Consider the following 14456-nt stretch of genomic DNA (forward strand, 5'->3'; position numbering starts at 1 on the left):
GTTTTTATTTTTCGAGATGTTATTATACCTGGTAGTAAAATAGCTTTGTTTACCTAAAGAAGTAATATATTTCTGTAGTTTAAATGGATATTTTTAGTATTCTGTGTGACTCATATTTTTAATCGTACCCTCGTACCCTTTAAACATTTAATTTATGGATTTTAAGAATTCAACGATAATATTATGTATGTTGTCCTTACCACTATTAATACATATTCCACTTTCTAATGCCAACACATTTGGAGAACTACCTTCATTCTTAAGCATCTTAAATGACTTTTTTTTTTTTTTTTTCTGTTTTCTTTAAGCCATAAGGATGAGTTTACCATTATTCCTGTACTGGTTGGAGCTCTGAGTGAGTCAAAAGAACAGGAATTCGGAAAACTCTTCAGTAAATATCTAGCGGATCCTAGTAATCTCTTTGTGGTTTCTTCTGATTTCTGCCACTGGGGTAAGTTCTAGATTTTAACATATCATGGTAGATGTTATATACTTCTGGTTAAAGGTATCTTTTCATTCTAAGCTCTGATTTTCAATTTTTTATCACTTTCCTTGGAAAGTTTTACTTCTGGCAGCAATGTTTAAAAGTGAACAAAAAATCTTTTGATCCTTTAAAAAGGATCAGATTATAATAGTGGATTATGGGTACATTTCCAAAGGCGACTGGTATAATTGGATTCACACTGTGAAGGCATCCTTGCTTAGATACTTATGTAGTGGGAGTTAAGATCTTTTAACCTCATTTCCAAGTAGGTGTGTATGGTAGATTCTTTGAAGTTAGTTTTGGTGGATAAATCCAGTGTTCTTTAGGATATAGAAGAGCACTGTGTGCTGTGCCAGTCCTTTTCCACATTTCCTTTTTTGTAATTAGTCTTTCTTTTTTTTTCCCCCCCTTTTGGTGCTTAGTTTTTGCCCACAATTGCCATCAGTTTAAAGCTACCCTCCAGAGATTATAACATATTGGCTGTTAGCACTGTGGTCTTCATTGGTAATGCTTTATGAGGGTAAGGACTCTTGAGTGATTTTTTAATTATTGTAAGAGTAAGAATCCTTCACAGTGAATACATCATAAGAGAAGTGAGCTGTTTGTGGATTCCTCTTTCAGTAAACGTTGCTTTTACAATCTTTGGATGCAGTTTGCTTTCCTTTATCCATTACTGTCCCAGAATATTTCTAAGTTTTTTTCCTTTTAGGACATCTCTTTGACCTATTAATTTATTGGTTTAAGATGCCAGTATCTGTTCATTTATCAGTTATTTCTTTGATCATAAGGAAACCTAAAATGAAAGACCATAATTTTTAAGATACAATGCTAGAATAGCCAGGAGAACATCCTCAGTGAAACATAGGGAGCCATGGCATTTTATATGTCTTACCCATTGATTGCCAGAATTAATTCAACATTTATCTGGCCTGGTTGGGCTGGTGTCTTTCTCTTGCTTCTATCTCCGAATGGCCTTTTCAAAGTTGAGATCTCAGTTCAAGAGAACTATCTTTCATAAAGGTACAGATTATTTTTTTGCATAAAGTACTTATCCTCAACTGGGAGTGATTTTACTGTGAGGGGCATTTGAAAATTCCTGAAGACAGTTTTGATCACCACAACTGGGATATGGTTTGGAGGTGGCAATACTATTGGTATCTAATGAGTAGAGTCCAGGGTAGCTGCTAAATAAACATCCTACAATGGCACAGGATGGCTCCCACATCAGAGAATTACCAGGGCCAAAATGTCAGCAGTGCTGAGGTTGGAAACCCAGATTTTTAGGATATGCAGGTAGTTGTGCTTCCTTTCCAGCCCCCTAGAGAAGCTCTCAGGGGTCTTCTTCTTTTTTTAAATCGGTTTTTAATATTCAAGGTTCTTTATTTACTAATTTTATTGGTTAGCTGGTTTGCTACCTTTGGCAGAAGTTACATTTTATGGATATAAGTATGCTGCTTAGATCTGAAGGCTTGATAGATGCCTAAAAGGAGTTCCTTTCTGTGGAATTTTGGAATTTAATAAGTGACCTTGAAAACTTAAATATCATTACTGCAAAACAGGATATTTTCCTTAATATTGTGAATTTGTATTGGTAACAAAGCATGGCTTTATGTTTTGAAAATTAAAATTCTTGAATAAGTGTCCCACCCCTCCTTCATTTTTAAGGCTCTTATTAATCACTTGATTTAAATAATTAGTTCCCTTGATATTATTTTTCAGAACCTGGGCTTTCTCTCTAAGTTGGCAACCTGTGCAATCATAACATAAATTCATGTACAACGTCAGTAAACATTTCTGTATTGCTCTTTTCTGTGGAATCATCCTTTTTACCTCATTAATAAAGAATTCTAAAGTAAGCAAAGCCTAGTCCACTACTATATGTAACTACAGTGGCTGAGAGAGAAAAATAAATCTGTTTTACCTTCTACCTAGATTCTTAGAAAATTATTGAGGTTGTTTTGTCTCCTGATTTCTTGGAGATTTTGGTATCTAAATTGTAAGATAGGCTTTCCAGGTGATAGTTACAAAAAAGAGTTCAAAAAAATTTAAAGACTCATAAATAATAGTTGTAAGAATTATCTAGAGACGAAAACATTTTTTATGTTTATGTTTGGTGTTTAAGTAATAGAACTTTTCAAGAGTTCATTTTTTAGTATCACCATCATTAATAATACTCATTAAATGTTTTCTTTGTGTTTATGGAAAGCACTGTGCTACTTCTTACTGAGAAATATGTTGGGGTTCTGGAGATAAGTGAAAGGTGTAACATAGATAATATTCCAAAATTGATAGTCTTTTCACTACCACAGTAATTCTTGTAAAGTAAGATACATTTTCCTCTTTTGCATGCCTACGGAAGTAATATGAATTACTGACCAGTTATGGGTTAAGCTATCTTAAGAATTAAGTTTCATGTTTCTCACATTCATACTGTAGTGGCGACGGATATCTTTCCTAAATTAGTAAGCCTGCCATATTATCATCTCAAAAATTCAGCTTTTTCTCATGAAGATAATACTTAATGGTTTTTCTTTCTTTTTAAAGAAGTACTATACAGGTTTATTTTTATTATGTAGAAGCAATCATAACACTGACTTCTAAGTAATTTCATAGGAGGGATTCAGTTCCTCATGCATGCAGAGGTCTTAAATGGTTCATTGAGTTTCCTCTTAACACACTCTATAAATACCTGAATTTTTTTTGGAAAAAAAAATTTATTATAGTACACTTGAAAAATTACTCAGCTACACACAGTGGAAGTTTCTTTGTTTTGATTATTAGATTACTGGCAGTGACCACATTGTTCATTTTTAGTCAGTGGTTCTCTTTATAGTGTGCCTACCTGTTGCAGAAAGTAAAGTGAAAACCTTGGTGATAGAGACATTTCAGATTATTACGTGTAAATTGGAAAGCTTTTTCTTGTTGACCTTATTTGTTAGCCAGTGTTCTTTATAAAAATAATCTATTTTCGTAAATTTATTTTACTTTAAAGATGTTCGTCTTTCAGATGCCTTGTAGCTTTTATTTAGACTTGAAAAGAGGCATTAGAGAGATAAAGGTAGACATACTGAAGCACTCTCAAGTTTTCTTTCTAGTTGAGGTAAGTCAAGGGGGAGACAGGAACCTAGATTCCATTATCCCCCTTCTTTCAGTCCCCTCATTTGAGTTCCCCAAAGAGAAACCCTGCATTTCAGTTGCTGCCTTTTATCACATCACCAGTCTTGTACATATAGAAATGCCAGATTATATTGCTCAGGCAACACTTAAAATAGTTTCACCTCATTTCATCCTTTCTGTTACTAGCAGGAAGTAGATTAAGTGAAAAGACATTTGCCACTAGTCTGTGCTTTACCGTGGTTAAATAAATTGTTCCAGTACTTTTTGTGCTTATCAAGTTCTATATCCTATAGGATGGCTCCGTATGAGAGAATTTTGTCTGGACCTATTTTAATTTTTCAATTAGTAGAATTTTCATTCTGTCTTCTCAAGTTTCAGTTTTGGCCTTCTTCATATATATGATATTTGTGTTTCCATGACCTTCCTGAAATTTATATTTCTAAATTTAGATTGTTGGCAGCTTTCATTAACATAATTTTCACGTCTAAGAAGTTTCTAAATGAAATTGGATTTAGCAAAAATTGATTTTTCAAAAGTGGAGTCATAAATCGGGTATGGTAGTTTGTGCCTATAGTCCCAGCTATGTGGGAGGCTGAGGCAGGAGGATTACTTGAATCCAGCCCGGAGAACAAGTAAGACCTCATCTCTAACAAAAAAGAAAAAGTAAAAGTGGACTCATGCTTTATTTGATTTACCTTTTATGGTGGTTTTGCAAATCAGCTTAGATAAGTTTACTTGGTGAATGTTTATGACATTATATTCTTTTTTAAATATGAGTTTACTATAGTCTTTTCAGCAATTTTGAATTTTTATGCATAAGTTTATATTTGTTTTGGTTTACATTACTAGCTTTTTATAAATACGTACCACTTATTAAAAGTGGCATTCCCCTAAATATTTATGAAATTTATTACATTCAGATTTCTTCTTTATTGATATTAACGTGATTATTCATGCATACTCTTTCTTTCTGTTAGTCTCTTGGGTATAAGGCTATTGCTATTTTCTAAATAGTTAAATTGGTTTGAGTGTAAGTTAGCTAATTCTTAAAATATACCTTAACCAAGCCATCATATTTGTCTTCTCAAATATTTGTACATACAGATTTTACAGATTTAGTTTTTGACTTTTTGCACATTTGAGATAAGGCTAATACTTATACATTATAACTAGGACTTCAGAATGAAAACATGATAGTATTTAGCTTTTAAAAGTGATTACCTTATTTGATGCTATTTAGAGAATATTTCTTTTATGAAATACATTTTTTCTTTGGTAGTGATTTCAATTTTGAATGTCCCCAGGTGGGATCCTTAGTATCGGATGGCCTAGTAATTGATCTCACAAGATTGTTGTGAGGTTTAACTCAAATATTTGAAAGTGGTTTAACATATTAAAAAATGTGATTAAGTAAATGTATGACAGTATAATTTTTATTGGATATATATCTGAAAATCTATCTTATTGACTGATCTTTTGGGGGTTTTATAGATCAACTTTCCAAGGTCATTATTTATTTTTGCAGTTCAGTGCATAGCTTAATGTTGAGGTATTTAATATTCTTTTACCTTTTGTTTTAAGGTACTTAAAAAGTAGCATTGGTTCTTGTACCATTCATTGTTATGTTTGTCCTCATTAGTTGATTGTTGTGTGTTAAACAGACATCCCTGGAGCTTATTCTCCACACTCTGTGAATCCACTCATTAATCACCAGTCACCTTTGGAGATGGGAAAATTACTTACCTGTATTTCTTTTTCTCAGAAAGCGTGCTCTGGAATGGATTCACAAATGAGCTACCCTCCTTCCCTCAAAGAGTAAGGTTTCTGCTTTACAGGATTTTTTTCTTGGGTTATTTTTCCTCTCATCTTTTGAATTTGAAAAGAACTGAGGGAAGGCACCTGAAGAAACTACTGACATACTCACTAGGGGAGTTCCAAAGCTTGTGCTGTCCCTAGGGGCAGTGTCAATGGCTCTTAAAGCTAGAATGCTCATACTTGGAGTTGAAACAGGGGCTCAAAGAATCCATTTTCCCAGTGTACCTTCTGAAAGGATAAGTTTCAGGTAAGTAATTTTCTCTTACTATGTGATACGCTTTATTCATACTTACAAAAGTACAAAAGTCCAGTTCTCCAGGTACATGGGCAATTGTATTTGTTTACAGTGTAGATTCGTAACCTTTACTGAATGTCAGAAACACAAAAACTTATAAAAATAAAATAAATTTGCTCATGAGATACATATAATTATGATTTATTGTAAGTCAGTAATACATTTTTAGTTAAAGGTATATTTATGATCATTTATTGTGCTTGTGCTATCATTTTCTTTATTATTAAATAAAATTTTGAGACACTTTTAAAATAATAGAAACCAAAAAATGGTATTTTAAACTCAGTTTCTGAGTGGTGATTGACTAAAGTTGTGTGTGTGTATGCACACATACATAAATACACACATACATATAGGCTATGATGATGGCAACCATTTACTTCAAATTAGATGCCTTCTGTTTGTATATTGACCAGAATACATTCATTGTTCAAGTGATTTTTAAATATTTGTATAATTTTTAAAAAATTACCATGAGACAATTTGAGCTGTTACAACTAAAATATTTATTCAGTGTAGTAGCCATATGTAGTGTGGATTTCGCTACTTAATCGAAACATTCTTTAGAATCCTTCAAATATTTATAGTCAGTTTTTCAGTTATTAAATATGAGGTAGCTACTAAAGAGTAACAAAAAGTAGATAGCATTTATTCCCATTGGTTCTCTGTGCATTTTTGCATTCTCATAAAATCCCATGCTGATCCACTATTTTAAAGTATTTCAAACATTTCCTCTTTTTTTCCTTCAGAAGCAGTTTTTAAGTGAAAGTTACATAGAAAATGGCCTATATGAACAAGATAGCAATTTAAAGTATAGACTTTTCACTTACTATTAAGTCTGGTTTGACCAACTTCAGCCATTTGGAACAGCAACTCTTTACTTGGAATTAAGCAGAAAAGACTTTTGAGTAACAAATGACTATCATGAAGTATATGCATTTTTTCTCTGCACCTGGAAGTAGCAGTAGATTATGTCCCAGTCAGAATGCTTACTGATAGTAGCCAAAACTAACAGCTATTTCCAGAAGCAGGGAAGAGAGAATGTATTAGTGTAAACCTAAAGCAGTTAAGGTTCAAAGAATTGAGGTGTATACTACCTTGATTTCCTCTAAGAATATTGTTCTTACTATAGTGAGAGTGAGTCAGAATATTCTTGTCTAAGGTGTTCATTTGCTTCAGAAAGATTTTGGACAGCTTTGTCAAAATAACTTTGAAATAGAAGTAAAAATTTAGTATCAAATGAATTGAATCGATAAATTCTTATAACTGCACTTTAGATTTGGCATTGAGCAGCCTTCTCACAGCCACCTGGCAATGAGAAAAATAGTGCCAGGCTGGGCGTGGTGGCTCACGCCTGTAATCCCAGCACTTTGGGGGGCCAAGGCAGGTGGATCACTTGAGGTCAGGAGTTTGAGACCAGCCTGGCCAACATGGTGAAACCCCGTCTTTACTAAAGATACAAAAATTAGCTGGATGTGGTGGCACATGCCTATAGTCCCAGCTACTTGGGAGGCTGAGGCAGAAGAATCACTTGAACCCGGGAGGCAGAGGTTGCAGTGAGCCCAGGTTACGCCACTGCACTCCAGCCTGGGGAACAGAGTGAGACTCCGTCTTTAAAAAAGAAAAAATAGTGTCAATTATATAGTTATTAGGTAATTCTCATTGTTAGTTATGCATGAAGTATTAATATATACATTCTTTACAGAAAAATAAAGCTGTACCTAACTCTAAATTTTGAAAGAAATGTTTAATGAATTATCAGTATAGAGGCATTGAATGATAAATTATCATTGTTTTAAGAATTTTTTTTTAGTTCAAAGACTATAGTTGATCTCATAGCTAAGGTAACATGCAGTAATCTTTATTGTTTTATTCAGGAAGCAGATATTATTTCAGACCCTATTGCCCAATTCTAGGATATCATCAGTTAAGTTGTAAGATGCAATATTGATTGAATAATGGCTCGGGAGAGAATAAGGACTGCTACATTGAGTAATTATATTACTGTATACGAAAAGTTAAAATGTGAACATTAAGGAAATATGACACATTTTAGAAAGATGACCATCAAAGATGATCAGTATCAACAAATGAATGAAGTGTTTCAGTTCTGTGATGTGTAGTTTTTCAAAAAGGACATCAAAGAGGGTTTTATAATTTTACACTGCCCATCATTTACATAATTTTTTTAGTAAGATGAACAGAAAACTTAAAAATCTTAATTATCCAGCTAAAGAGTTCCATGTCTTCAGGTGTGAGGGTGGTAACTGGATATATCAATATTGCTCTAAACATGAAGCACAAGACACATGATGTGTGTACATGATTTGTATACTCTTAATTCGTTTAGAAATGCATTTTGGTTAATCTTTAACATTAAGGAAATACAAAAGTAATGACTTCTTAGAAAAAAGGCACTGCTGAAAGATAGATTTAGGTGTATCTGAAATACGTTGCAGTCAGTTGAGTAACACTCCATAATTAGTTAAGAAAATTTTTAACTTTTGATTTTCATATAACTAGTAGGAAACAATTTATCTTCTGAGACTTTTGTTTTCTGTCTTCTCTTTAAGCCTCTTTCATTTTACCCTCTCTGTTCTTTGGAGAATAGCCAAAACATTGAATGTTCTATGCTTTTACTCTTACTGATATTTTATGTCAGGGTAGGAATATTTATTATATTTATATTATATTTACCCTTTTGTATATTCTGTTCACATTGCATAAGGCACTTGTTTTGATCCTTTTCTAAGTAGTGCAAAAATGAGATATTTTTTAAAAATTTACTTCATAAAAATCACATAAGTTACAGTATTTGTGACCTACATTTTTTTTTCCCCTGTAATAGAGATCAAACCTTTGTACAGCAAAAGCTAAGGCTTTTAGTGATTTGTTATACCAAGATAGTTTTCTTAAACCAAATTTTCTTCAGTAATATTCTTTGGGTTTAGACTGATAAACTGTTTAACAATGCTTCTAACTTTTAAGCTGTTTTGTTTCCTTAATCTTGTATTTCTGGTGATTTTAAGGTTTCTACAATTTGAAATAGTTCTTAACATCATAAAACATTGGTGATATCATTTCTTTATTACCTTCCCAAATATGCCTTTTATTTTTATGTACAAGGGCTCTTGGGAATGATTCTCTCAGAGGCTTAAGCTGTGCTTTGCCTTTCATGAGAACTGAAATTATTTGGTAAGCGCTTGCTTTCTTTTTAGCTTCTAATTTTTCCCTATTTTATTTTGTACATGATATTTGTTTCAAGGTCAAAGGTTCCGTTACAGTTACTATGATGAATCCCAGGGGGAGATTTATAGATCCATTGAACATCTAGATAAAATGGTAAGTCTTTCAGGTGTGGGATTTTAATGCTCTAAGGCTTTTTCTTTAATTTCAGATTAGTAATTCAAGACTTAATATGTTGAAATAATATACTTTTTTCCCTATCTTTAAATGTACAAAATGCAATGTGTCATATAAATATTGACTATAAGAATAATCCCTATTCTAGTAGGAATTTCCATCATCATAATTTTGTTTGATTAATGAGAATATTTAAGAATAATATATACAGATTTAAAATACTTTTTAGAGAAGTACTTTAGCTTTAGAGGCAATAGGATACTAATACCATCATTTACTGTTAAGCAGTAGTAACCATAGCAGATGATGGATACCTTGACTCCTATTTGTTTCATGACTACCTGAAATATTTCTTTTGACTCCTTCTTTTGACTCCTTCTGAACAGCATTGTTGTTTCTTAAAATTTATTAAATAACTTAGTATATTTTTAGTTTTGATAGCAGGCCAAATTACTGTTCTTAAGTGATGATGAAGATTTTATGAATTAGCTACTAAAAATATGTATTCTATTGGAGGAACTATATGTAAACTTGAAGTAAATAACCTGAAAATTATAAAGGTTTGACTGAAAGTCTTTATTTTTAAAAATTATTGCCCTTTTACCTCTGGAAATAAAGATATCATAGCCTTATGATGACAGTATACAGGAATTCCAATGTACACAAAATGTAGCTAACTTAAATCTTGTCTGCCATGCTGAAGGGATTTATACATATACTTTATTTTAAATTTTAAAATTTCAGGCATGTTTATTTTGTTTTGTTAATTCATTTTTATTATTTCCTTGGACCAGCAGTTTGACCTGACAGAGGCATGTTTATTTTGGAACTACTTTTTTTCTTCAGATTTTTAGAAGCTCTCAAAATGATCTAAAATTTAATGGAATTAATATTTTAAACATAATAAACTCACATTATTGACATATTTCTGTAAAATATCCTGTAAATCAGATTATTTATCTAATTTCATTTTTGTTTTGATTTGCATTTCCCGTTGATCTTAAGCATGCATATTAAGATATTTATATTTTCCTTTTTTTAAGAGACAGGGACTCACTCCATTACCGAGGCTGGAGTGCAGTGGCACATCATAGCTCCCTGCAACCTGGAATTTCTGGGCTTAAGCAATCCTCCTGCCATAGCCTCCTGAGTAGCTGGGACTATAGGCACATGCCACCATACCCAACTAATATTTATTTATTTAGAGACAAGGTCTCACTCTGTGGCCCAGGCTGGCGTGCAATGGTGTGATTTGGCTCATTGTAGCCTCTACCTCCCAGTCTCAAGCAATTCTCCCACCTCAACCTCCCCAGTAGCTGGGGTGCCTACCAGGTGCCTACCACCAAGCCCGTCTGATTTTTGTATTTTTTGTAAAGATAGGGTTTCACCATGTTGCCCAGGCTGGTCTCAGACTCCTGAGCACAAGTGATCTGCCAGCCTTAGCCTCTCAAAAGTCCTGGGATTACAGGCATGTGACATTGCACCCAGCTTTTTTCTTTTTCTTTTTCTTTTTGTTTTTGTTTTGTAGAGACAAGTCTTGTTTTATTGCCCAGGCTGGTTTTGAACCCGTGGCTTCAAGTAACCCTCCTGCCTCCCAGAGTGCTGAGATTACAGGTGTGAGCTACCGCACTTGGCATGTATTAAGATTTGAACTTTATGACCTGGAGCCTTTAGGTATCTATTAAAAAGAGCTATAAAAAAAGCATAAGAAAATAAAATTATTTTTACAGATGCAAATAATTTGTTTTTTTTCTCTTCGTTTGTTGTTTTGTTCTTTTTACAAATTCTTAGTGTATTTTCTTGTTTTTGGGCCATTTGGATTTGGATTTTTCTTTTTTTCCTTTTTTTTTTTGTTTTTTTGTTTTTTTGGTCTTTTTTGTTTTTGTTTTTGAAGACAAGCTCTAACTCTATCACCTAGGCTGGAGTGTAGTAGCACCATCATGGCTCACTACTGCCTCAACCTCCCCGGCTCAGGCAGTCGAGCACAGATGCGTACCACCACACCTAGCTAATTTTTTTTTTGTAGTTTTTTGTAGAGACGAGGTTTCGCCATGTTGCCCAGACTGGTTGGAACTCCTGAGATCAAGTGATCCAACCTCCTTGGCCTCCCAAAGTGCTGAGATTACAGTCATGAGCCACTGCACCTGGCCTGGATTTTTCTTAAAAGGAATTTCAATTTGTTGTTCTAAACACAGAATTTTAAAATATAACTATATTCTTACCTAGCTTAAGAGTGTAGTAAATGTTGATCCTACTGTCTTTTTTTCTTGGCGTGCTATAGTAATCATAATATTTTTTCTTTTCTCTTTCTTTCCTTCTTCCTTCCTTCCTTCCTTCCTTCCTTCCTTCCTTCCTTCCTTCCTTCCTTCCTTCCTCTCTCTCTCTCTCTCTCTCTTTCTTTCTTTCTTCTTTTCTTTCTTTTCTTTCTTTCTTTTTTTTTTTGTGAGACAGAGCTTCTCTCTGTCACCCAGGCTGGAGTGCAGTGGCGCAATCACAGCTCACTGCAGCCTCAACCTGCTGGGTTTAAACAATCCTCCCACTTCAGCCAACCAAGTAGCTGGGACTGTAGACATGTACCACCATACCTGGCTAATTATTTTTAGTTTTAGTTTTAGTTTTTAGTGATGAGGTTTCGCCAAGTTGCCTAAGCTGATGATACTTATTTTAATTTTTTAAATAACACAAATAATTTTGGGATTTATTCATAAACAATATTAAATATAGCAGAACAACTCTAACTTGCTCTCTATGACCGTTGACAGATTATTTTAATACTCTAGTTTTCATTTCCTTATCTGGAAGAAGGTCGACTTGGACTAGATGATCTCTAAATTGTCTTTAAATTCTATCAGCTTATAAGTCTTCAGTTTGTTCAAATCAACTCTACCAGTGTGTTAAACCTTATGCATATGTTTTAGTATAAGATTATTTGGTCTAAAGTAGATCAAATATTTTAGTAAGGAATCTGGATATGAATGTATAAATAGAATATGTCATGTAGTATATTTTATTAAAGCCAAATGTAATGAATGCAAAGTTCGTTACTTAGTGTGTTTATCATATGTAAACTTACCTTAGTTGCTACTTTAAATCCAATTATTGTCCAATACTTTTACCTTTAGAATTTTATTTGGATTTTAATGTATTGTCTTCTCTTTTGGCTTCTTGATGTTTTCATTTCAGTTGATTAACTCTCCTTTGACTTTTTATTCTGAGGTTTAGTTCTCAGTTGCCTCAGAAAAGTTTTTCTGGCTTTGTCCGTATAGCAAATGATTAATGATTGTCAAAGCAAATGGTTAATGGGTATCTGCTATTTGTCTGGTACTCTGTGCAGTATTGAAGACATAAACAAGAGAAAACATAGTCCGTGGCTTAATGGAAGTTAGAGTCCAGTGGCTGAACATACTTAGAAATAGCCATTACAATATAGAAAGCTGAGAGACATTTAGGAGGTAGAATGAAAAGGACTTTAGGGATTAATTAGGTGTGTCATGTTAAGGGAGTGGTGGGATGTGGGATGATTTCTGGCTTCCGTGTGTACATAGATGTACACACTAATACAGGGAATATAAGAGGGACAGATTTAAAGAAAAAGATGAGTTCAGTTTTAGACATGGCTTTTGTGTTGTTTAGAACTGTACTTTTTGATACTGTAACCACCAATTACATGTATTTATTGAGTATGTGAAGTGTGGTTATACAACTTGAGGTATGCTGTAAGTGTAAAATATACACTGGATTTTGAACATGTAGTATAAAAGGAACAAAAATATCTCAAAAATAATCTATCTTGATTATATTATAAAATGATACTGCCAGATTGTGTTTAATAAAATATCTTAAAATGAATTTTACCTATTTTTTAAATATGGATACAATAAATTTTAAAATTACATATATGGCCTGCATTATATTTTTATTGGACAGTACTGGTTTAGAACATGAAGGTAGGTCTGGATGGAGATAAACATTTTGAAATTATTGATGTATGAGGAGTGGATGGGAAGAAAGGATGTTAATGCCATTGTTCACAGAGTCAATCTCCAGAGAAAGTATAAGGAGTAGGAACAAAGGGGGAGTTAGATCAGATGGACATACCAGCATTAAGTGGAAGAGGAGATAAAGAAGAGTCAGTAGAATTCTGCTTAGAGAGAACTGAGAACGAGCAATATCACAGAGAGGATGAGCTTTATTTAGCAAAGAGGGAGGAAGACTATCAAATGCTGCACAGAGGTGAATTAAGAACCTTGCAAGAGCAGTTTCAGTGGAATCAGGTTAGAAGGTAAATTGGAATGAAGAGGCAAAAACCAAATGTGAAAAATTGTTCTTTACTAGTTTTGAGTATGACAGAAAGGAGCAGTGTTTAAATGTTAACTGATTCGGTAGATGAGGAGATCCAGGGAAACACAGTCAAAGGAGGAGTTTTTAAAGATGGGAACTGTGAGATTACTTCAGAATTTCCAGTAACATTAATTCCTAATTTGAGGTCTTAGAGAGATTTGACTTAAGATTATATCACCTGTATGATTCTCATTTCTCCCCAGTTTAACCTTTCTTGTCTTGTATTTTATTCCTTTAGGAAAGAATCTGTGGAATGGCTGTATATATGTGAAATATAAATTATTAATGTTATGCATGTAAATTTTCCCCTGTCATTAAAATTACCTTTTTTTTGGTTAAGTAACCATACGGAAAATAATTTTGAAAGATACCTCAGTACTAAAAATTTTCAAAGTAAATAAAGTCTTCCTGGACATGGTCTTTAGCAAGTTTGTACTAAATTTTATCAAAAAGTAATGCTTTTTGCATCAAAAATGTAAGAGTAACTCCTGCCAGAACCACATTTTCAAACACCATACATAATTTCCACTTGGATGTCTTATGAACAGCTCATACTAAACACATTCCAAACAGAGTTCCTGATTCTCTTCCCACCAAGACCTGTTCTACTCATAGACTTTCTTAATTCAAATGATGGTGGTCCTGTCCTTCCACTTTCCTAACTGGTCTTCTTAGACCTACTCTTGTGTTCGTCAGTCTCAGGTAGCTTAAAGTAGGAACCAAAGCAATTATTTTAAAATCTAAATCAGATCATGTTACTCTTCTGCCCCGTATCTCCTGTAAAATTGCCGCCTTTCAGTCAGGATGAAAGCCAGTGTCTTTACGATGGGTAGGCAAAAAGGACCAACGTGACTTGCAGCCCCCAAATGTTAAGAGCCCTCCATCTTCTTCCTTTTACTCTTCTTTTACTCTACTGTGGACACACTGATCTCCTTACTGTGCCTTGATAATGTCAGGTATGTGTCTAGCTTAGGGCTTTTGCCTGTTTTGCACTTGACTGTCTCACTTACCTCAAGTCTGCTTAGCTTTCACCTTCTCAGT

General features: G+C 33.6%; 1 protein-coding gene across 6 annotated transcripts in view; it reads left to right on the plus strand.

The window, feature by feature from the left end:
- The window catches only part of MEMO1 (mediator of cell motility 1), a 147021-nt gene that overhangs the window by 119820 nt on the left and 12745 nt on the right, over positions 1-14456 (plus strand). For 3 of the 6 annotated variants that reach the window (XM_033176114.1, XM_033176115.1, XM_033176113.1), the window contains one exon: positions 8977-9053. In XM_033176114.1, coding sequence (XP_033032005.1) covers positions 8977-9053 — 77 coding nt within the window. Of the gene's footprint in view, positions 1-308; positions 452-5363; positions 5664-8976; positions 9055-14456 lie in introns of those variants that run through there. The other 3 variants (XM_033176112.1, XM_033176111.1, XR_004428404.1) reach the window with 2 other exon arrangements.

The sequence above is a fragment of the Trachypithecus francoisi genome, unplaced genomic scaffold (genome assembly GCF_009764315.1).
Source record: "Trachypithecus francoisi isolate TF-2019V2 unplaced genomic scaffold, Tfra_2.0 Lachesis_group17, whole genome shotgun sequence".
NCBI classification, from domain to species: domain Eukaryota; kingdom Metazoa; phylum Chordata; class Mammalia; order Primates; family Cercopithecidae; genus Trachypithecus; species Trachypithecus francoisi.